General features: G+C 32.7%; 1 protein-coding gene across 1 annotated transcript; it reads right to left on the bottom strand.

Annotated features, from left to right (window-relative positions):
* Positions 1-4456: 4456 nt before the first annotated feature.
* On the bottom strand, positions 4457-4807 carry LOC107177801 (uncharacterized). The gene has a single exon (XM_015532239.1). The coding sequence runs from the start codon at positions 4805-4807 to the stop codon at positions 4457-4459; it is 351 nt and encodes a 116-aa protein (XP_015387725.1).
* Positions 4808-26432: the final 21625 nt, after the last annotated feature.

The following is a 26432-nucleotide window of genomic DNA, read 5'->3' as shown; positions in this document are numbered from 1 at the left end:
TTGGTGCTTTTACATCTCTTTTGGGGCAAAAATCAATTAGGGGCGACAACGTTTTATTTTATTTATAGTTTGTAGATTCCGTAGAAGTTATTTTTTTTCTTTCCAATGTGGGAAGAGAATAAATTTTTTTTTTTTTTTGCCCTCTACCCGTCCGTTTCTTCGACCAATCAGAAAATAGATCTAGTTCATATGAAGAAAAAAAAAAAGAAAAAGAAAAAATAGTTTCATATGAAGAAATTGGTTAAGGTTTATTTTCTTTCTAATTGTTAATTACTTTAAGTGCAGTTACCGTAAACGGCCTTCACATAAAATCAGCTTCATCTTAATGGACAATCTGAAATAATCACAAACTTATATATTTCATAACGACAATATAAGATAAAAATTATATTCGTATTATGTTGTGTTATTTTGAAAAAACATATTATTTTTAATAGAATAAAATAAATTTTTTGACTCATCCATAGAGTTAATAATCAGCAGGGTGAAATTTCGTTTCCACTCTTTTACAATCCAGATATTTTTAATAATTGACCGCGAAAATAATTCAAGAAAAATGATGTGTGTACAAAGGTGACGAAATGATCATTTAAACCCTAGATATGATCTAGATGTTAAGCCTTGTTTTCAATAGTAAATTTTAGCCCGATGGCTGCGAAGTGTGAAATTGGGGCGGGACCGGTGAAGGCACTAGTTTGGGCTACACCATCTCTAATTATTGTAACAACTTGAGCTTGCCCCAAGAATTCCTCATAAAATCTCTCTGCCAAATGTACCCCATTAAAAATGTTAAAAGTTAAAAAATTCTAATAACACCCCGATGATTCCAAAACTGCCCACCAAGTATGTTCTCTTACTTCTCCTTATTTTTTTTAATAAGCACTTTGTTATCTCTTGTTGTTCATACAAACAAGTCTTTTCCTCTTTCAATTTTCAAATAGAGTGTCACTTTCTTTTAAAAATACATTGAATATGTAAAGGTTTTGTTGGTTTTTTTTTTTTTTTTGGGACAATGCTAGATGAAGAAGAAATTTCAAAATAGACATGGCTTAAGAAGAAAATATAAAATTAAAAAAGAAAAAATCCTCAATAAATCAAAGCTTATGTGCCAAAAACAAAGACTCAATTAACTAAGGATGCACAAGAAAAGTGATCAGGTTAGCGATAACAACAACAACAACAATAATAATAATAATAAGTCAAGAAGTGGGAGAGAAGAAATATATATATATATATATATATATATATTTGAAATGGAAGAATTTTTATTAAATAAAAATAATTACAGATTATTCAATAACCACAGAGGTGGAACGATGTTCCACTCCTGGGGACCTGACAAAGAACTTGCTACTCGTGCCACAGAGTGAGCAGCAAAGTTCGCAGATCGACACACAAACGAGAATTGCACTTCTCCTATAGATTTAACAAGAGCCCGACAATCTTCGATAATTAATCCAAACCCATTTGGACCTGTAAACTCCTTAGCCAAAGCTTGGAACACTTGTAAACAATCCATTTCTATAATAACACAAGGAAACCGCATCTCTTTAATCCAATTGAGAGCTTCACGAATGCCAAGTGCTTCTGCCTCTCGTGCTCCAAAACTTCCTGCCATACCAGCACACTGAGCTGCCAAAAAACAACCTTCTGAATTGCGAATCACACAACCAAATCCAATCCTTCCCTGAGAAGCAAAAACAGCTGCATCCACATTGCACTTAACCCATCCAAACTTAGGCTTCTCCCAACACAATGCCCCATGAACCAGCCCATGACCATCATCATTCACATCATATAATTGCTTCTTTGCTGCCTGCCACTGATAAAGTAGCTGCCCAGCTGAGTTAAACACCTGATGAGCTAAGCAAGTCTTGTTATTCTATACTATGTTATTGCGATTTATCCAAATTCTCCAGCAAAGCATTATAGCAACATTGCACTCATCGTTATCGCAACGCATAAAGATGTGATCTAGCCACCCCAAGAAAGAAGAACAGTGGCCAACAAAGCCCACAGGGGAAGAGATCCAGCAAGACTTGCCAAAACTACACTCAATCAAAGCATGTGTAACTGTCTCCTCATGAGCATTACATACAACACAAGTAGAGGGAATATCCACTATTTTGGAATTCAAATTAGTTGCAGTAGGCAGTACATTGGTCGCAGCTCACCAGATGAAATTCTTGACATTGTTAGGCACTTTCAATTTCCACAGCTTTCTCCATACGCTCGCAAAGAAATAAGGGGAAGTTGAAGTTAAAAGTTTATAACAGCTGCGAACCGAATAACATCCTCGAGAGTCAGCCAACCAATACCACACATCTTCATTTCAGTGGGAACTAAGAGGAATTTGCAAAATTAATGCTTTGTCTCTTGAGTTGAAAATGTTCGAAACCACATCATAATCCCATACTCGTTGGTTCGGCAGCATTAAACTACTAATTGATTCCGCAGCAAGCTCCTCATTAAGATTAGAAGAAATAAATTCATCTGTGAGATCTGGTAGCCAAGGATCCTTGCTGATGGAAATTGTATGTCCACTGCCAACTTGCCCTTTACTCCCTTTACTCACCACAGCCTTTGCAGCCAAAATGGAATGCCACACATAGTTGGGGTTGTGACCCAAAGACCCTTGAATAATAGAATTTCGTGGATAATATCAAGCTTTGAGAATTTTAGCCATAAGAGAACCAGGGTGTGTTAGTAATCTCCACAACTGGTTTCCTAGCATCACAATGTTGAATGAATGAAGTTGTTTAAAGCCAAGGCCACCACATCCTTTAGGCTTACACAGATATTCCCAGTTAACCCAATTAATCCCTTTCCTTCCACTGTGATTGCTGTGCCACCAGAAGGAGTTCATCATCCCTTCTAATTCTCTACACAACTCTTTTGGCAGCAAGTATAAACTCATAGCATAATTAGGCATAGCAAGAGCCACTGTCTTTAACAAAATCTCTTTGCCAGCCCGAGAGAGCATCTACAAACTCCACCCTTGAAGCCTTTGCCAGAGCTTATCCCGAATATAGCTGAAGCCTTTCTTCTTTTTCCTGCCAATATAAAATGGCAAGCCAAGATAAGCTCTATGATTAGTGGTGTCAGTAACCATAAGAGTATCACATACTTACCGAATTACACCATCCAGTACATTAGCACTAAAGGAAATTGAAAACTTATTGAAGTTAACCACTTGGCCAGATGCTCGACCATACACAACTAGCAATTGCTTTATTAAGGAGGCTTCGTTGATATTTGCTCGAAAGAAAAGGAAGCTATCATCTGCAAAAAATAGGTGAGATATTATCGGAGCCCCTTTTGCAATTTTAACTCCATGAAGCAAACCATCTCTTTCTTTCCTTCGAATTAAAAAGCTTAAACTTTTCGTACAAATGATAAATAAACACGGGGATAGTGGATCCCCTTGACGAAGACCTTTGCAAGGAATAATCGGCCCAATCACCTTACCCTCACGAAGTACATTATATTAGACAGTAGACACACAGAGCATGATTAACTCCACCCATTTCGCATCAAACCCCAACTTGAGCATCATAGCTTGAAGAAAGCTCCACTCAATCCTGTCATACGCCTTTGACATATCAATTTTCAAAGTAGCCACTCCATTTTTTCCTTGCCTCTTTCATTTTAAGAAGTGCATGATTTCAGTTGAAATGATTACGTTGTTAGTGATGGATCGACCCGGAAAAAAGGCGCTTTGAGAATCTGAAATAATCAAATCAAGGACTAATTTCATGCGGTTAGCTAACATTTTAGAAATAATCTTATACAGAACATTGCATAAAGCAATTGGTCTCATGTCCAATAAGCATTCATGTCTTTGCTTCTTGGGAATTAGAACAATGGTGGTATCATTCAGCCCCTCCAGAAAGGAGCATTCCTTAATAAAATTTAGACAAGCCATAACTACATCCTTACCAACAATATGCCAGAACTTTTGGTAGAACACATGATTCATCCCGTCAGGTCCTGGTGACTTATCCAGATGCATACTAAATATCACTTCCTTAACTTCAATGGCAGAGAAAGGAGCTAAAAGCATAGAGTTATGCTCACTAGTGATTCTATTATCCACACACTGAGTTACTTCAGCAGTATGACATCCACCAAAAGTAAATAAGTTTTTAAAGTAATCAATTATTAAAGCATCTACCTCGTCAGAATTGGAGCACTATTTTCCTTGATTGTTGTGAAGAGACCCAAAGGAGTTCTGCCTTTTTCGCGCTAAGGCCAACGCATGAAAGCATCGAGTATTCTGGTCCCCTTCCTTAAGCCAAAGAGACTTTGCCCGCTGTTTCCAAAATACCTCATGGCTAAGCAGCAACTCGTTGTACTGATTTCTAGCCTCCGTGAATTCAGCCACACCCTCGCTATCTCGACGACCTCGCAAATCAACCATACGGTTTTTACACTCTTGGAGCCTCTTGCGAAAATCTCAGGCTAAATGCCCTCCCCACTCCACTAAAGCAGACCCACACGCCATAATTTTATTTTGAATAGAATTTCCAGCAGAAGAGAGCCAGCTATGCCGAATTACATCACCACAATCAGCCTCACGCGACCAAGTATTTTCAAATAAAAAAGGTCTATGTCTCAGCACAGGTTGGATTGGATTAGGATCCAATAGGATAGGAAGGTGATCAGAGCAAGAAGATTCTAAGCTAAAAACTTTTGCTCTGTTAAACCGCCGGAACCACTTCTCATAAGCAAAGGCTCTGTCCAGTCTTTCTTCAAACCATTTATCAATTCCCCTAGCCCTCTCCCAAGTATACTGGTACCCATCCATACCAAGATCAACCAAGTTATAATATGCAATAGCGCTCTGAAAACCCACCAGCTTCCATTTTGGTTGCGCAATATTACCCCCTTCTCATTGGCTGCCAGTAAATCACTAAAATCACCTATACACACCCATGGAAGTGAGGATGATGTAGAGAGTAAACGGAGCAAATCCCAAGATTCCCGGCGCCGGCTAGTCTCCAGGTAGCCATAAAAGCCAATCAACCTCTACTTCCTTAGCCCCGACACTTCAATATCAACATCGATAAAATTAGAAGAGAATTGGAGAAGACTAACTGAATTTGTTCCCTTCCATTAAAGCGCGAGCCCACCACTCTGGCCTATTCTTTCAACAACAAACAACCCATCATAGCCCAATTGCACTTTAATACTCTCCAATTTACTTCAGCTACATAATGTTTCAATAAGGAAAATAAAATAGGGTTCCTACGGACCAATTCGGCTAGCATTCGAACTGTTCGTGGCTTCAAGGTACTCATTAATCTCAGTGGGCCTGAAGTACAGGTCCCACCACTAGCCCGTTTTTTGGATCCACCATCATAGAGTTCACGTCTTCCTCTAATTTTTCTAGATCTTCCAATCCAATATCTGCCCTTCACCTCTTGGCTTCCTTTAAAATAATTCCTTTCTCTTTGTAGCTTTCAACAACTTGAGTAAAGCCCAACCCATTTTCAAATAAGGCCACCTCTTTTCCCTTGTCAACCCGTTGACTGTCAATTGCTTTAGCAACTGGCAATTTCTTTGATTGGACCATGCTTTCCATAAGTTCACATCCATCAATCCCTGAAATGTTAAGAATATTCGCATTCTTGGCAACTCCGGATTTTGAGGCATTCTTTGCATTTAAATATGTTCCCCTTACGGAATCAGTGGAACTACCAAAATTAAGCACAAAGTCTTCCGGTGGTGCTGATCGCAGCCACCTTTCCCCGGCGGACATGGCATTCCGATGAGTTGGAGCCTTCATCTCCGGCCCATATGGCCTAACCAATTCCGCATCAACACAATCATACAATTTCGGACATAGTTTTTCGGTATGCCCAAGAAGCCCACATATGAAACAAAAGGTGTTCAACCTTTCATATTTGAATTCAACCCAAAACCATTCCCCTCCCTCATTTTTCAATCGCAATCTTTGCTTCAGAGGTTTCCGAACATCTATGGATACTCTTATACGCATATAATTCCTCCACACTCCCATGAAATTATTAGGATCTGAAGATTGAAACTCCCTAATATAGTTTCCAATATTTGTCAGCACCTTTTCCGATAGAAACCCAATAGGTAGGTTATACACTTGCACCTAGAACAAAGTGTGAAACAAAGGGACCCTATGCAGCTATTTGTTCTCTCCCAACCTCTTCAGTATCAGGATATGTTGATCGAAGGTCCACGGTCCCAAATCAATGACACGCTTAAGGTAAACTTCATGAAAGAATTGAAATAAGAAATGGGTTGGTGATAAATCCTTAATGCACACCCCCTTTCCTGGCTGCCATAAAGCCGCCATTGTATTCTTCATTGTTGGAAAGTTAATCACCTTATCAGTTAAGAACTGCCCCACCAAGTAGTATCTAGCATCAATCAATCCTTCTTGCCCGATGCCTATATCATCATTTTGGAATACAAGGACATCCTCCTCTTCCTCCCCAGTAGAAAAGGTATCATATGCAGCATGCATCTCAGGCTCCATGGGGTTGCTATGAGACGCCATAAGTCTTATGGTGAGCAGAAAGAAAACATTAGTCTAGACGAGACATGATTTTAAATGAAAACAAACCAACTTGCAAAAGAGCAAGACAACCGAAGCTTGCAAAAGAGCAAGACAATTAATATTTGTAATTTTAATTAAATAAAAAATCTATAAAATATCTATTATAGATTTTGGACGAGTTTAGTAATTGTTTAAACTCACAACGGCAAGTTCTTTTTAAAAATAATTATTGAGAAGAAATATCTTAAGAGAGGTGATGTGAACTAATTTTTTCATAATGAGAGAGAAATTCTGTGTAATGGCATAGCTAAGATTAAAGAAAAGTGATCAAGTTAGCGACGTTGCTCACTTTATTTGTCCAATGAGAGGTTGCCACATGGAGCATCAACTACCATAAAGTAAATACTTCGCTCCCGTGATCAAACTCGTAAGGTTTTATAAGAGTTTTAGGGTGCGTTTGAAATTGAGGTTGGGTAGCTATACCTTAAAAGGTACAACATTAAAGTGTTTAGTAAACACTAGTTGTTATAACTTATAAGTTATATTGATATGATTTTTCACTTGTATAATGAAAAATCTATTATATCTTTAATAATTTTGTCAAATTATTACTTAAAATTTATATTTGTTACATATTATTAATTTTTATTTAATAGTTACAATTTTTTTCCACAGCAGCTATAACTTAAAAATTACAGCACCTTAATTCCAAACGGGACCTTAGAAGGGTGGAAGTAGCTCTAGCTCCACTCGATGGTAAAACTGTCTCGATTTATAAAACCATTAAGAGAGAGGCATTTAACAAAAAAGACTATTCTCAATTATGCTCCATTCAATATAAAAAATACCCTTTCTTTCTAAATTATCAATTTTCATTTGTGTGTGTTTTAGGTTCCAACAGTTTTCTTTTATTTCCAATAATTCTCTCACCCTTAATTCTTTTTTCTTTTTTAGTAATCTTCCAACCTTTTACTTTCCACATAAACAGTTCTTTGAAACTTTTGTTATCTCTATTCTTTTTCTCTGAATTTTCTTTTTTTGACAAAACTCAAAAACACTAGTTTCTCTCTCTCTATAAAATTAAAAACACTAGTTTTCTCATAATAAAAATCAGTCTGGAAAAAAAATAAAGAAAAGGAAAGGAGATAATTTTAGATTTGTATAGATGAGGCATAGATTGAAAAAATCATAAAGGAATTTATCGTAAATTAGGATAATTTACAGTAAAAACCCGAACAAAAAATGGTACATCTGGGGGCAAAAGACGAGAAAAATATAATTGGAATTAATTATATTAGTTTTATCTTTTCAAATAATTTTAGTGGAAGAAGAGTTTTACTAGGATGTTATAAGAGTGATAAAAGTGCCACCCAAAAGGCCAAATCTATGTATTGATTTATCATTCCAAGCTTCTTTTTGCTTAATCCACAAAAACCATCTGCAACAATTGTCTCTTCACCATTGACTAAGCACAACTATAATTTCTATTCATGGCAAATTTCCCTTTTTTTCCTATCTGTATCCGCATTCCAGCCATTCGCAAAAATCATATACTTGCCTGTTAGAACCGAAGCTTACAATCAGTGATACACTTTAAATAGCTGATAACACAGTTCATGTATGCAAATCATTGCTCGAAGCAAATCTCACGTTACTAAAGCAAATTATATTTTACACCAACAAATATTTAATATATAATACACACTGTAGAATTTTTAATACTAATACTTTTATTGAGAAAATTACTTTATAAATGAGATAAACCCCTCAATACTCCAAAACTAACCCTAACTTTAATTAAATTCGCCCTTCCCTTTATTTATTTTTTATTATTTTTTATTTTCATTCTCATTCTTCTCTGCTCTCTTCTTCATTCTTTGAATTCCAATCTCCAAACTATAGTCTGTTAAAAATATATTTCCTTGTTCATCGTTGTATATTTTGGATTGTAGGTTTATTCCATGAATCAATTTATAAACAATAAAAATAAATTTTATGCTCAAAATGAAAATTAATCCAGTTACAAAATGCTACTCCATGTTACCGTATATAACCATACTAAGTTATCTATTATAATTATAATACAATATATAATTATTCGTTGAAATTTTTGAAAATGTTTATTTACAAGCGATCCTTTTATAAGCTTGTCTGGAGATCTGTCCCCTTGCCAAAATATTTAATTTCCTCCAAAATTTTATTTTAAATATTCTTATTAAAGCTTATTCTAAACAAACTATTGATTCTGTTAAAAAAAACTGTAATGAAAGATTTTAAATAAAAATTTTGTAATCACTGATAAATTCGGAACCAAAGTAAAAAAAAAAAAAAATTCAGTTAAAGTTGATTTTATGTCTCGGTTTAGGCTCAACAACAATTATAGTACCATAAAAAAATTGAAAATTTGACGGTTTAGACGAAATACAGAAAACAATGAAAGAAACGCTCTTAAATTTTCTTGCTTCTGGAAACAAACATGAATTGAAGATATCATTGAAAAAGAGATGTGATGAAAAGGATATGAAATGAAAGAAAAATTAAAAGAGTATGTAGATAAAGAGTTTCATCTTTCTTTTTTTTTTTTTTGATGAGAAAGTTAAGCTTTCTATAAAACAAACTTTGACAGTAACAACAAAATTTGAACTGGAAATTCTTCTAGCCATGCAGCAGGGTTCTCTTAATCTAATGCAACTTTGGCTAGAGAGTGAGCAATAATATTACACTTTCTTGGAACGAATTGAATCGATGACCTGCTCTGGTTCTTTAGACTGGCTTGAATCTCTTCAATCCTCCAGAAAATTTCAGCCATACTGAACTGCTGCAGCTATGATTTTACCGCTTGAATTCCTAATCACTACCCCTAAACTAGCCTTCGAATGTGCCATTTAAATTACAGCATCCACATTCACCTTGAACCAACCGTTTTTTTTTTTTGGGGGGGGTGGGTGCGGGCTTCCAAGATTGTTGATTGTTTTTTGTTTTGGCTTGGAGCATAGGACATTTGGGCTCTTGATTCTTATATACGACTCCACAATTGCTGTTACTCTTGCAGCTGTTATCTGGGGATCTTCTTGCTTGCCTCATTTACCAATCGGTTTCTTGCTGATAAGGAGCTACGCAGGTCCAAGCGAACACCTAAACCCAACAGCAAGTATGAGGAATATGCATGAGCACATGCAAGAAGCCATGCAAATCATGCATGAGGCATGCATCACGTGGAAGTGTGTCGTTTAAGTGAGAATATTAGAGCTGACTTCTTCAAGGATGCAATGAGTGGTTTACCACGTCAATCCGTTACTGATTTGGTGGAGATTTCATGCTTAAAGTTGTTTCCTTTAAGTTGTTATTTGCTTCGAATTTATAGCTAAGTAGTTTATTTGATATTAGCTACTTTATTTCATTAGTTTTGTTTAAGCCTTCTTTCACGGCTACAAAGCAAAGTAGTTAGTTATATATGAAACTATAAATAAACTCCAATATCTCAATAAAGTATTATCATAAAATTATTCAAAACATTACTTGTATCTGTGGTAGTTCTCGCCCAAAGAAGGACAACTTATACTTATTCACTTATTTATAGCTAGTTCAGACAGGGACCTAACACTTGCATACCAGATAGTCCAAGATATTGCAATTATCAGACCCAAGTCATCATTTTTTCTTTTCCCAGCTAATTCTTGGAGGACACTCAACATATCTTGGTGAGCCATAGCTTTATATCTTCATAAAATTCTGTCAACTTCCAAACCTTTCGAGCAGCTTTGCAATCCACCAAAGCATGAAAGACATCACTTTTGCAATAGCATCTTTGGCAAACAGGATCCATCACCACTTTTTTCTTCCAGAGGTTGTCAACAGTTGGCATCAAGTTTTGAGTAGCTTTCCACATAAAGATCTTAACTTATTCAGGGATTTTATTAGACCAAATAACTTTACACTTTATTTTGGTGGCATTAGAACAGCCTGGCATATCTGGATACTTGAGATTAACAGCCAACTGATAGCCACTTTTGACAGAATAGACAACATGCTTATCATAACTCCAGATCAGTAAATCTTTCTAAAGGGTTTTTAGAAGCGGAATCTTTACAATTCTCTCAGAGATCTCCTAAGGGTAATATTGAGCAACCATCTCTTGCCTCCACCGGTTTTTCTAATTAATGAAATCAGCCACAACAACATCATTAGATAACATTGAGATAGATGTTGAATTAAGAAGCTCACCTTTTTTCATCCAATTCTTGCTAAAAACTGAAATTTGATTCCCATTACCTACTCTCCACCTTAATCCCTCGTGAAGCAATTGTCTTCCCCATAAAATACTTCTCCAAACAAAGGAGGGATTTGGTCCCAACTTGGCCTCCATAAAGCCAGTGTGTTTAAAATATTTGGCTTTGAGGATTTTAGCCATTAAAGAATCTGGATTGTGCATAATCCTCCATCCTTGTTTAGCATCAAGGGCTTGATTGAAACTTGAATGTTAAGTTCATTATTTATAGAGTTAACATCTTATGACAAGTCTAGTTAAATTAAAATTTTATTTATTGCATATCTTGTAATAGGGATTAATTTATTAATTCCCTAATTTAGTGAGATTCCAATTATTAGAAATATTTGTTTACTAATTTAATTAGATATCTAATTTAGCAAGTCAATTAATGATGAGATTCTATAATTGGTGCATGAGATCTATTTAGAGCAAGAAGTTGGTTCAAACATGAAGTTCATTAAATACTCTAGATATTTCTTGGGAGACAAGCAAAGAAAGAAGACCAGTTTTATTCTTATTCAGATTCATAAGAATTATAAGAGGAAAGAAATTCTTATTTAGAAAGAATCCAAATCTTTTAAGACTTGCTATTTTTGTGAAACCTTAGTGCCTATATAAAGATAAGTATTTCACAATTGAAGACACACAACACAGAGCATAAAGTAGAGAAGCAAAATTCGGTCTCCTCCTTAAAGAATCCGGATTTGGCACACGATGTTGTGTTGATTTGTTTCTTATCTTTTTTTCATCTCTGTGGAGAGTTTATGTGGATCTTGGATCACTAGACATTGAAAAATTGAAGAATTACTATTGATCACTTTGCGAAATGTCTTGAGGATCGTGGATCAAAAGGGGTAGTAATTATTCAAGAGAAATAGATTCATTCTAAGGTTGAGTAAAGTGTATGGTGATAAATTGTAAGTGAGAATCTTAAGTTTGATAAATCCATAGGTTGTAACATCTCAATTTTGTGAATTACTTTTCATCTGGATGTGGCCTCATGGATGTAGGATTGATTAATCCGAACCACGTAAAAATCTCCGTGCCATTTATTTTCTGTAATTTATTGTGTTTTTAGAAAATTAATATTTTTTATGCGGATGAACAGTAACTGTGAACAGTGACCGTAAATAGTAGTCGTAAATAGTAATGGTGAACAATATTTCTGAAAATTAATTAAGTTGTTAATTTTAGTTTTTAATTGTCTATATCTATTTGCAATATATCTAAATTCTTATCATTGAAAAATCTCTAAATCCCAAACCACCTCTTGTTTTGACGTTACACAACTTTTCTCATATTTCCTAGTGTATATTTCTATAAGTTTCAAATGATCCTTACTAGATCTCGCTACAGCCCTTTCAATATTATCACAGAGGCCTTGAGGAATTTTAAACACACTCATTGCATATGCTGGCATCACTTATGCCATAGCTTTAATGAGGACTTCCTTTTAGCCACTAGAAAAACACTTGTTTTGCCAACTAGACAGCTTGCTTTAAACTCTCAGCTTAATTTTATTAAAGAAACTAATCTTCTTTCTTCCCACTATAGATGGTAAACCCAAGTACTTCTTATGTTTGGAGACAATATTCAGCCCAAAGATGTTCCTGATTTCCTCAATTTGACTTTGGTTTGTGCTTGAGCTGAAGAATACGAAAGATTTTTCATAATTAAACGCCTGCTCTGAAGCTGCTGCATAACCATCAAATATGTCCTTTAACTTTCTACACTTAGTTGGGGAAGCCTTTGAGAAAACTAGGCTATTGTCAGTGAAAAGAAGATGAGTGATTACAAATTTCTGCTGAATCTCAGACCATGTATAAAGTTCTAATTTTCTACTTGCTTTAGTAAGTTTGAAAAAACTTCTACACACATTATAAAAAGGTAAGGGGAAAGAGGACATCCTTATCTCAATCCTCTTTGGGGATGAATGAGACCTTTTGCCACTCTATTAATTAACATTGAAAAGCTTGTTGTAGAGATACAATTCATAATCAAATTCATCCATTTTTCATAAAATCCTAGTTTTTGCATGGTACATTTGACAAAACTCCACTTGACTCTGTTATAGGCTTTACGGATATATAATTTCAAAGCTATTAGAGACTTTTTTTTTTCCTTACTTTGTCTAATCTTATTTAAGCACTCATATCCTATGATAATATTACCAGGATTAGTTATTGGGAACAAAAGCACTTTGAGTGGGGGATATAATATCATTCAAAACATGTTTAAGCCTAGTAGCCATTGTTTTTGCTATAATTCTATAGATAACGTTACATAAGCTAATTAGTATAAATTCATTCACTTCCCTAGGCTTCTGCACTTTTGGAATCAGAGCAATGTAAGTATGATTAAGAGGCACAATGTTACCTCCCTTATTCAAGATATGTAGGCATGTTTTAACAACGCCTTCTTTCATTGAACTCTAATGTTTTTGGAAAAAGACTGATGGAAAACTGTCTAGGCCAAGAGCTTTTGTTGGGCACATTTGAGCTAGTGCATTTGCTATTTCCTCCATTGTGAATGGTTGCTCCATGTAACTTGCCATTTTTTTTAACCTTGGCTGGCAGTTAAAATAGAACAACATTTATTTGGGTCGAAGAAGGATTTGTTGTGGTGAACATTTTTGTGAAATGCTCGCATATCATATGCTCCACATTCTCTGCTTCCTCAACCCAATTTCCATTATCATCTTATAGGCTACATATTCTATTCTTTTTCCTTATTGCGGAAGCTTTTGAGTGAAAAAGCCTCATATTTTTGTCCCCTTCTCTGAGCTAGTCCGCCCTCGATCTTTGTTTCCAATAATTTTCCTCATCTAAGAGGATATTGTCAATATGATTTTCTATTTTTCGAATTTCAGCTCCATCATCAAAGTGACTGTATTCGTTCTTTATCTCTTTCAACTTGCTATTTAGATGCTCCAACTTCCTTCTCTTTCCCACAAATTCGTATCTACTCCAAATTTTTAGTTCAACCACAGATAACTTTTATTTCTTCTTAAACAATTCAACCGGGTTGCCACTGTTCCAACAACACGTCTCCATCCACTCATTCCTAATTATTTCCTTGCACTTCTCATATGGACTCCACATGTCTTCATAGTGGACCCTTGGAAAAGTTTGCTTCGTTTATCTATTGCCTTTTCCTTTCTCTAACACCGCCATCAAAATTGGGTTATGATCCAAGCTTCAGGAAATCAAATGCAGGGCTGTCTTTTCTTAGAAGCAACTTCTCCAATAACTATTTCACAAAAATATATCAAGCCTCTTTTCAATAATGTAAGGTTTGAATCTTTTATTTGACCAAGTGAATGAGTATTCATTACTCCCTAAATCCTTCAGATCACTATCCCTAATGGCTTCCCTAAAATCATTTACCAAGTCTGCCCTTCTATCTCTTTCCCCCATTTTTTTTTTTATTTAGGTCTAGCACCTCATTGAAATCACCGAAGCAAAGCCATGGTAGTGAAGATAAAGCAGCTAAGCTTTTTAGAAGCTCCCAGGTATGTCTTTTCTGGTTTAATCCTGGATGGTCGTAGAATCTTGTGCATCTTTAGTAGCTCTCATTTTCACTATGAACCACTACATCCACATAGTGCTTACTGTAGGATTTAATATCCACTATTATTTCAGAATTCCACATCATTACCAACCCACCTCCTAGTCCTTCTCTACTAACCGCAAAACAATTTTAAAAGTGTAATTTATCTGCGTTCTCTTGCATTTTCCTTGTTGTCATATTTGTTTCACAAAGGAATAAAAGTTTAGGCTTATGCTCCTTCAAAAGTTGTTGGGCTTCTTAGAACGTTCGGCCTTTTCCCAGCCCCTGAACGTTCTAACTTAAAATTTTCATGGCTGTTGGTGGGGCTGTCTTGCAGCCATCGCCGATAACCCCTTCATCACATTATGAATCTTCTCTCTGACATCACCAAGCTCATTCTCGAAAGTCAATTTTGTTGTTGTAAAATTAGTTTTCAGGTACTATGTTGAGTGAACAACCTTTTTCAGGCTATTCATTTTGCTTTTCTTTTTTTAACTCTCATACTCCATGGAACTACAGGGTCTTTTTAATTTGATGAGCCCTTCATTTGTTTCCACTTTTGCTTCCACATTTCGGGCTTAAAGCTTCTATTTCTTTTTCTTGGGCTTACTTTTATCTTCTTTCAGTCCATCATCTATCTCCTTAACTTCCAATTCAAGTTGGGCTGGGAATTCATTTAGTTTTTGTTGGTAGCCTATATCAGTTGTGGCCTTGTTTGTTTCTGTTTCTCCCCACTTAAAAAATTTCATGTTTTGTGTACTAGGAGACATTATTTTTTCAACATTTCCTACTTGAAAATTTGTTTCCCTCACTTCTCTTTTCCCGCCCATAATTTCTGCTCTCTTAACTATATCCCAATGCATTGTGCCATTATCAGCTACATTTTTCTTTTCACTCCTTCTATCTACTGGCTCCCTATAGTCTGTAGCCCTATGCATTAATTGCATCTCAACCACTTTTGGATCTTGCCCATAGCTCTGGTTAAACTATCCATACTCGGATCCAAATGATGTCGGTTGGATCCATCTTGATTGCCCGATTCTCCAGCTCTACCTTGTCCCTCTTTTGTCGTGCCTTGGTTTTTTTTTTTTTCATTTTTTGCTGGGGTTGAGAAATTAGTCTGTAAATTGCTAGGTTGTGAATCTCATCGATCATTCATTTTGCTCTGTTTTCACCTTTCTGTAATGGTAATTGCTTTAAACCACGACCTAAAGCCAGTTCATTCTTGGATTGAGATTTATAATGAGCACATTCTCTGTACTGGTGCCTATTCACCCACAACAAAAGCAAAAATCTGGCATTTGTTCATACATCATGCGCATAGTAATATCTCCGTCATCTTCCCTCTATTGTTCTAACTCGATTATCTTCTTCAGCAGTTTAGTGACATCTACTGAAGTTCTTAGCATTAAGAATTGCCCACTACATTCCCATGTTGCATCAGTTTTTATTTCTTCAACCTTCCCAATCACCTCACCCAAAACTACTGCCATTTCCTTTATCATACTCATAATAGGAACATCATGAATTTGTACCTAAAAGGATACATGCTTAAAATCTTACTTTTTTACATCCCATATCTCGACTGGTTCCGTGAGCACAATAAGAACTCTATCAAAGTGTCATGGGCCCCCGGCCAGTAGACTTCTTTTATCTACTTTTGAGCCAAATTTGAACATAAAAATGTTGTCTCCGAGACTCTATATCTTCACCTCCCTTGAGGTTTTCCACACCCTTTGCATAGCAATCTTCAAACCTTTTATACTAACTCCCCTTGTATTAAGTACTTTCCCTATCAAGCAACCAGCAACTATTTTTTTCCCTTTAGCTTTCATTTTGCTCTTGAAAGTAACTCTCCCCTTTTCTTTTCACTTAACCTTATAACTATGCACCTCTTTATTAACTCTTCTGTTTCCATCTGAAAAAACAGCTACTCACAATAATACTAGTCTGGTTGGTGGTTTAACCATTAACTAAATGTGCACTTACTGTTAATACACTATTGTAACACCACTCAACAATATTTATCAACATCAAAATGTAAAGACCACTCACTTAGGACTAACTTACAAGAGTCATGACGACTCTATTCTATCCGCTCATCCTTTTAAGTTTTCAGAGAAAACTCATAAGAAAGAGAGCTACTAAATTTCATTTGAAAACAACGAACAACGAACAACGAATTAATTTAGACATACGAAAATGATGGGCTTAAAAGTTAAAGACCACAGAAATCCCAAAATACCTATTTTGCCCTATAAATTCAAAACCATAATTTGAAAATAAAATTGCCACTTAAATGATGAATATCAAATTAACATCGTACATTTTAACTCAATATTATTTATCAGACGAATCAAATATTATTTATTACACTTCTTATGTTTTGCATACACATGTTAAAATTATTAAATGTTCACTAGAGAGCTTAAGGAAAGAGAAGAGTCGTCGTCCTACATAACATCGTGCCATTTCCATATTTTGCACATCTAATTACACTACACAAGTCAACTTCTTGTAAGGTGAGTGAACTTCCCACTTCCCACTAGGTCTTACAAATTTTATCACAATCAATAATCTTAATATTTGAGTTTCAATTTCATAAATTCTCAACACTTAAAGCCCAATTGAAATGATTTTTAAGAGTCTCAAAAGTAACTTTAAAAAATTAAAAATTAATTATAGTGTTTGATAATTTTTTTAAAAACCACTTTTAATTAAATCATCTCGTTTTAGAACAGATTTTGAAAAGTAGGAAATAAGTTACTTTTCAAAATTTAATTATGAGAAACAGTTTTATATGTACTTATGTGTCTTATAAAAATCTAAAATTATTCTTATTAATTAAGAAATAAAATAATTAAATCCAAAGAGATTATTATTATTGTCAATTCTATTGAGATAAAAAATAAAAAAAATTAGTATCATAAAAATATTAATTTTAGTAATCAGTTATTATATCATAAAATAAAAATATTTTATATACATGTTTGTAAATGTATAAATAAATTTTATTCAACATTATGTCGATTCTAGTTATTTATATTTTAACAGGAGTTTAATAATAAAATTTATCAAACATATATGGTTGGTTTTAAAATTCACAATATTTTAAAAAATAAATTTTATCATACGTTTAATTTTTTTCTTTTTACAACTGATTATTTTTATACCGCAAATAATAACAATTATTTTAAACAACCACGACATTACTAAATTAGTAAGTAAATTAATTCAGTTGCCGCACAGGTACTCAAATTCCTGATAGATATAACATTTAATCGCCCATGAAATAAAACAAAAAAAGAGAGGACGATAAAAACTTATGTAGGCCAATGGTAGATCCAACCATAATATTCATGCCATCTAGTATATAATTGTGAGTGACCCTCTTTATAGAATCGCAAGTAGATCCCACCTTAAAAACCCACTTAAATTTAATGCTAAAAAAATGAGTCTCAAAATGAGACTAACAACCATACTAAGAAAGCATAAGTAATTGATCTACGTTAAAGTGATAGGATTAATCGACAAAAAAAATTTCTCAATTGTAGACGGATTGAAATCTACTTTAGTGCAAAGTCTCCCACTCTTCTAAAAGTAATTAAAAACAGTAGCTCCTTTTTCTCTCTCTTCTCTTCCAATCAAAGTTAATTCCTTCTTCCTTCTTCCCGAAGGAAGAAGCATTACAATAATGTTGACACCTCGTGTGAACCAATAAAAAAAATCAAAACTAACTTCGATAAAGGCTATATTAAAAAGTTTTCTAAGTTCCTTTGGGTTAATTTCCGTTACTCTAGATAAATTGATATTACTTTAATTTACTTCAATACTATTGAAATCAATCGGTCTCTATTTACCTTTTGAAATATTATAGTAAATGAGAATTTTTTGTTTTCTTAATTATAAATAAACTAGTAAATAGAACCGCGCTTCACGCGGCTTTAAAAAAATAATTTTTATATTATCCTTTTTTCTTACTTTACACTTGATGAATCTGATAAAAAATATGAATTGATTTTTTTAAAGATGAGGCAGTCTTGTAAAATTAATGTTATTTATGAAAGTTAATTATTTGTTTGTTAACTTTAAATATATATATATTAATGTGTATAGTTAAGTGTAAAAACCTTATACCTTTTGTAGTTGTTGATAAGTTCCCAATTATATTCAACATCTGTAATATTATGAAAAAAATAACATAAACATGTTAAAACATAAAGATCAATAATTTCTAATATAAACTTAAAGATTAACAAACATTAATAATTAAAAAAATACCTCAAAGGATTGTGTTATCATTCACACGTATATCAACCAATAAAAGTTAGAAATGTTGAATGCAGTAGAAGTATCCAATGTGGTCGTCGGAAACCGGATGGTTTAAACAAAAAAAAAAGCTATCAGCCAACAACACAAATAAAGAAGCAACACAAGATAAATAATAAAATGAGAGAATATATTATAGAGTGATTTGATTCATTCCAATTGTGTGTGTACAAAACAAAAAGATGAGCTCTCCTTTTATAGTTACATAATCACTCCATGAAATTAATGAAAAATTATGGATCATAATTCCTTGTGAAATAGTGGGAGTTATAGAGAAGCTAAATGTTGCTAATGAGAGATAGTGAGGAGACTAAGAGATATATGTTATGAACATCCACATTTATTTTAATAAATTCATAACACTCCCCCTTGGATGTTCATTACAAAGAATATGTCTCATTAAAACCTTTACATAATTGTTATTGTGTAATAACAATCAAATTAATTATGAGAAAATGAAAAGCCAAATTTAAAAGAAAATTTCTCTATTTATTAGATAATAGAGAATATACAAATATGAGAAATGATGATGTCACATCACCTCCTCAAGTCCCAACTTTATAGGATCATAATTACTTGTGAGATAATGAGAGTTATAGGGAAGCTAAAGGTTGCTAATGAGAGATAGTGGGAGACTAAGAGATATATGTTATGAACATCCACATTTATTTTAATAAATTCATAACACTCCCCTTTGGATGTTCATTACAAAAAATATGCCTCATTAAAACCTTTACATAATTATTATTGTGTAATAACAATCAAATTAATTATGAGAAGATGAAAAGTCAAATTTAAAAGAAAATTTCTCTATTTATTAGATAATAAAGAATATACAAAGATGAGAAATGATGAGATAATAAAGAATATACAAAGATGAGAAATGATGATACCACATAATAAATTGGCTTGATTTCTTAAATATGTCAAGGAAATAAAATGAAGTATGTCAGTTTATAAAAGGGAAGTTATCTTCCAGCCACTTCAAAAATATCTAAAACATAAGTAGTCACCACCAGTTTTTGATAATATCTTATAACTATCTCAAGTCTTAGTTTTATATCAACCACTTAATTTTCCATTAACTCCACTAACCACAATTAAAGAATTTAAAGTAAAAAATTATTTTGCCCCTGGATTCATTTAGAAGGTAAAATGATATCTCGCGAGACTCAAGGGGTAAAATAGTCTATTATGTTAAATTATTTAAAGGAGGCTAATAGAATTAACAGAAAAGCGACTAGTTGATATAAAGTTAAAACTTAAGCTGACTCTAAAATATTATTAGAAACTCATTGTGGCTACTTGCTCTTTTAATATCCCTTTATAAAAGGAAAAAAATGAAATTTATTATTTTCTACTTTTCTTTTTAAATGACAGAGTGTTCAGTAAAGCCCAAATCAACTGTTTATTCCCTATTTTCTTCAAGATTTGAACTCAGTGATTAATCAAATGAAGTTGTTCAAAAACCATTCCACTAAGAGATTTACTCAAATTTAGTATGATTTTAATAACTTAATAAAATTTTATACATAATTCAATAATAACTATTAATCAATGTTATCTTAATTAATAATTTCTTAATAATTACGAGCTTATCAAATAATCGAGATAAAATCTGTATTTGACATTATCCACCCCCTCACCTTAAAAAAAAAAAAAGAAGTAATCGTGGCTTTACTAACAAGTGTAGATAAATAAATTCCAAATGCACAGTTAGGTAAAAACCGAAGGCCACAAAACTTTCACTTGCAATTCCACACGACTTTGGGATTAGAAAAGCTAAAGAAAGCACAATAGCCAAAAGCCAAAAGCCAAAAGCCGAAGAAAAGGGACCGACAAGACTCAAATATGAAGGATTCGCTAGCGAACAATTATCATTTATTAACTGGTCGAATCAGCATTCGAAGGTATCTGTTGCCGTACAAAAAGTTAACTTCATTATGGGCTCTATTCATAAAAGTTAATAAAAGTATCTTTGTCAACGGTAATTTTCCAACCGAGTCAAAAAAAAAAAGCAATTTTCCTACTTCTCCAACAAGTTAACCTCTCCCATTAGGAAAATTTAAGCATCGCCTATTTTTATTATATGAACATCTAATTATTATAAAATTTTAACATATTTTTTAAATTACTTTTAGTTTTAAATTTATATTAATTAACTATTTTGACACTAACAAATAATCATTTTATTCTAAAATGAATTAAAAAATTTTTATTCTACAAAATTTTGAAAAATAAAAATATTATAATTACAAGAATACCTATAAATTTAATAAGATAAATAAATCTCATAAATTTTGATAAAGCAAATAAATCTCAAAATCTAAATGTTAATTTTCTATAATTATAATTTCATTAAAAATTATCATGTCCATTTTTTGTAATTATAATTTCATTTAATTTTTCAATTAAATTAACTATAAGGAAGTTTCTTAATTTTAGTTATAGGGAAGTTTACAATAATTAAAGGGAGCTTTTCTATTCATGTTAGTTTTTGTAAACTTTTCTAAACTTAATTTAATTACAAAATTTAAATAAAATTATAATTACAAAAAATTGACATGATAATTTTTAAATGAAATTATAATTATAGAAAATTAACATATGGATTTTGACATTTATTTGTTTATTAAATTAAGGGTGTTCTTGTAATTATAACAGTGTTATTTTTTAAAATTTTGTAGAATAAAATATTTTTTTAATTCATTTAGGGTAAAATAATAATTTATTAATGTCAAAGTAGTTGATTGATATAAATTTTAAAACAAAAGTGTTACACAATGATATAAATTTTAAAACAAAAGTGTTGCGCAGAACATATTAAAATAGTTTGATGTACCTGTGACAAAATAAAAATAATTTAGAGATAATTTCCATTCCCCTTTTAAGTAAACTTCCAATCCACTGGCAAAAACCCCATTTACGTACTTTCTTGTTTTGCTTAATTTGATTCGGTTGCAAATTGAGTTGAGTAGCTCTTGCTTTTCAATTTTACGTTTTTCAAATTAATCAACAATGGCATTATGCGCAATGCCGAAGCTAACAATCAGCAAAACACACGTTAAATAGCTGGTAACACAATTCATGGATGCAACTGATTGCTTCAAGCAGATCATATTACATTTTACACCAACAAATATTTAATAATTCCCACTATATACAGAATTTTTAATTTTAGTACCTTGCTGAGAAAATTACTCCAAAAAGGGGATAAAACACTTAGTATTCCAAAACTAAACCTCATTTTTTAATTGCTTATTTGCTTCCATTACACATTAATATTAAGACTTATACTTTAAAAACCATAGATTTAAATAATAATCAACTTCAACCATATTAAAATATCCAATAATTCAATAATATAATAATAGACCAAACTAACAGAGTTGGCAATGAGACAAGATGAGATGAGATTTGCTAATCCTAGTTATTTTTCATTTATGTAGCTGAGATTAAAAAATGTCTCATTCTCGTCTTAGTAATCTTTTTTAAAATAAAAATACATTTCAATCTCATCCCAAACGAAATGGGATCCCGCAAGATCTTATCCCAACAAACAAAAAAAATTACCATCCCTATCACAAAATAATGATTTTTTTTGTGGGATCATAAGTGGATCCTACCTTAGGACTCACTTAAATTTTTTTTAAAAAATGTGAATCCCATAATAAGAAGACCCACAATTCTATTAAAAATAAATAAATAACTTATATAAGTTAAAGTTATAGGACTAATCTATACAGATTTTACTCAAGTATAAACGGATTGGATTCTTATTTTTAGGGTTGTCGTATGATAATGCAAAGTCTTTCACTCTTCTCAAAGTAATTAAAACCACTAGCTACGTTTTCTCTCTCTCTTTCAATTTTGCAAAGTTAATTCCTTCTTCGGAAAGAAAGAAGAAGTGATACAATAATGTTGACACATCATGTGAACCAATTAAAAACACTAGCTACTTTTTCTCCGTCTCTTCCAATTATGCAAAGTTAATTCCTTCTTCGGGAAGAAGGAAGAAGTGGTACAATAATGTTGACACATCGTGTGAACCAATTAAAACTCGAACTTTAAAATCGATCACATCAATACTATTTACCGCGTTCCCCAGAAGTATCCCAAACAACGGACTTGATGAAGGGCAAAAGAACAAAATCAAAATCTATCGTTGATAAGAGACTATTTAAGTTTTAACCTGTTTATCCCAAACCATTAGACGAAAAAATTCACTCGATTTTAATATGACTTTAACTTGATAAAATTTTACTTAGAACTCAATATTAACTGCCTAATATACTCATACAATAATCTCAATAAATTAATACTTGGGGCCAACATGCTAAAATTAATTTGATTAATTAATATTCTCTTAATTAATAATTTTTTAATAATTACAAGTGCATTAAGTAATCGAGGCTTTACTAACAATTTATTAGATAAACAAATACCAAATAAATACCAAATGCACAGTTGAGTAATGTGTTTTGGCTATCGTGCTTTCTTTTTAGCTTTTCTTTTCCCAAAGTTGTGTAGAATTACGACGGAATAGAAAGGCATTGACGAAGACTCAATCGTGAACCATTAGCTAGCTAACAATTATCATTTATTAAGTGGTCGAATCGGCATTCAAAGGTATCTGTTCCTGCACAAAGAGTTGGCTTTATCATTGGGTCTATTCATAAAAATTAATAAAAGTATCTTTATCAACGATATATTCTTATACTTCTCCAACAAGTTAACCTTTCTCCTTATAAGTAAACTTCCACTCCACTGGCAGAAGCCCCATTTACTTACTTTCACTTGTTTTGTTTAATTTGATCCGATTGCAAATTGAGTTGAGTAGCTCTCGCTTTTCATTGTTTCGTTTTTCAAATTAATCAACAATGGCGTTATACGCAATGCCGGAGCTACCAATCAGCAAAACACACGTTAAATAGCTGGTAACACAATTCATGCATGCAATCCATTGCTTTAAGCAAATCATATTACATTTTACGCCAACAAATATTTAATAATACCCACCATACACAGAATTTTTAATTTTAGTACTTTGTTGAGAAAATTACTCCATAAACGGGATAAACTCCTCAATATTCCAAAACAAAACCCTATTATATCTTGATGCACTTCGCTTTTTATTATTATTTTCAATCTTTTTCTTCTCTGCTCTCTGGTCCATTCTTTCAATTCCAATCTACAAACTATCGTCTATTGAAAATATATTTCCTTGTTCATCACTTTTATATTTTGGATTGTTGGTTAATTCTGTGAATCAATTTACGAGAAATAAAAATAATGCTCAAAATGAAAATTAATCCAGTTACAAATTGTTACTCCATATTACCGCATACGAACATACTAAGTTATCTATTATAATTATAAAACAATATATAAATATTTGTTAAAGCTTTAAAAAAGTTTATTTAACGTGATCCTACGATAAGTTTCTCTCGAAATTGTCTCCTCTTTCCTGCTACGATCTTAAATTTCATACTAAAATATTTAATTTCCTCTAAAATTTTCCTTTATATATTCTTATTAAATTTTATACTAGTACAAACTTTGAGTCTGTTAAAAAACAGTAATGAAAGATTTTAAATAAAAATTTCGGAATTGCTAAAAAATTCGAAACCAAAGTAACAAAAAAAATTTCGGTTAAAGTTGGATTTCATGTGTCTATTTATGTTCAACAACAATTATAATGCCATTAAAAAATTGAAAATTTGGACAAATTAAATTGAAACATTATCTATTTTTAGAGAAGTGTTGAAAGGACTGTAAACGAAATACAGAAAAAAAAAAATAAAAGAAAAGCTGTTAAATTTTCTTGCTTCTGGACACACACATGAAATGAATGTGACATTGAAAAAGAAACGTGATGAAAAGGATATGAAATAAAAGAAAAATTGAAAAGAGTTTGTAGATAAAGAGCTTCATTTATAAACACTGAACAGCCGGTATGTAGACATGCAAAAATGACGGGCTTAAAACCCACTGAAATCTCAAACTGCCTATTTTTCCCTACAAATTGATTACCATAATTCGAAAATAAAATATTAAAATTGCCGCTTAAATAATAAATATGAACTTGATCCCATAAATTTTACTCAATATTCTTATTAGACAATCAACATTTGCTCATTACACTTCTTATGTTTTCCATTATTCATGTTAAAATTATTAAACGTTTTACATTATACATGTTAAAATTATTAAAGATTCATTAGAGCGCTGAAGAAAACAGATGAGTCGACTTCCTGAAGAACAGCTTGTAATTCTCATATTTTGCACGTCTTATAAGACGAGTCGACTTCCCATTAGGCCTTATCAAAGTCAATAATTTTAATATTTTAGTTTCAACTTGATAAATTGTTTTGTTTAAATTTTAAAAGTAACTTTTAAAAACTAAAAATAAGAAAGGAGTAGCTTTTTAAAATCTAATTTTAAGAATCAATTTTATACTTAATATAGTTATATGTAACCTTACGAGTAATGATATAACCACAAACTTTTGTACAAACTGATGTGACATGATAAAATTGGTTAAATTAAATATCACTTGGGCCACATGATTTATTTTACATTTTCATTCAACAAATAAATTAATGTCACATCAGTTTGTACAAGATAAAGTTTGTACAAGAGTTTGTAACTGTATCGTCACTCATAACCTTACATATTTTATAAAAATTTAAATTATCCTTATTAATTAAGAAATAAAATAATTAAATTTGAAGAGATTATTACTATCGTCAATTATATTGAGATAAAAAGAATAATAATATAAGAATATTAATTTCAATTATCAATTATTATATATACATAATATTGGGAACGTGTGCATGGAGCAGCAACTAACGTGTGCATGGAGCAACTAACATGTGCATGTGCAGTAACTAACGTGTGCATGTGCAGTAACTGTTGTAATATTCTCTTTGTATAGCATTTGTATTCCATTAGGAATAGAAGGAGTAGCTTTTGTATTCCATTAGGAATAACAGGAGCATATTTAGGAGACTATTTAGAGATTACGTAGCTATCTTTGATTTTGGGTATAGATGTATATATATGAATAACCGTGTAAGATACAAGGGCAATACAGATTTCTTCCGCTCTCACAAACGTTTTCATGGTATCAGAGCCTTGAGCCAAACCTTCTAATAAATCAAAATTTTTCCATAGCCGGCGCCGAAGCTAAGCACCATGGCTGAAAGGGAAAAGGAAAACCGAAATATGATAGATTCATCTTCACCTTATTATCTTCATCCCTCTGATCATACCGGCATGATTATATCCCCGGTGAAATTAAGTGGTGAGAATTATGAAGAGTGGTCACGCTCGATGCGTAATGCATTTCGGGCAAGAAGAAAACAATCATTTTTGAAAGGCAAGATTGAGAAACCTGCCGAAGATGCTCCTGAAATTGAAGATTGGTGGAGTGTGAATTCAATGCTTGTAGGATGGATATTTACATCTTTTGAACCGCATATTCGTTCAACAATCACCTACTATGATACTGTTAAGGAACTCTGGGATGAATTAAAATTGAGATTCTCAATTGGAAATGGACCACGGGTGTTGCAGTTGCGATCCGATCTGGCCAAATGTAGACAAGATGGGCAGACAATAGCAGCCTATTTTGGACGTCTCAAGATTCTGTGGGATGAACTCAGCAACTATGTTCAACCTCCTGTCTGCTCTTGCGGCAACTGCACCTGTAATCTGTCGACGCAGTGGGAAAAACAAAGGGAA

The sequence above is a fragment of the Citrus sinensis genome, chromosome 4 (assembly GCF_022201045.2).
Source record: "Citrus sinensis cultivar Valencia sweet orange chromosome 4, DVS_A1.0, whole genome shotgun sequence".
Lineage (NCBI taxonomy): Eukaryota > Viridiplantae > Streptophyta > Magnoliopsida > Sapindales > Rutaceae > Citrus > Citrus sinensis.
The sequence above is the reverse complement of the archived record's forward strand: the minus strand, read 5'-3'. Positions and strand labels throughout refer to the sequence as shown.

Coding starts and splice junctions, on each gene's coding strand:
- LOC107177801 (XM_015532239.1), bottom strand. CDS start 4,807: ATGGATGGGTACCAGTATACTTGGGAGAGGGCTAGGGGAATTGATAAA.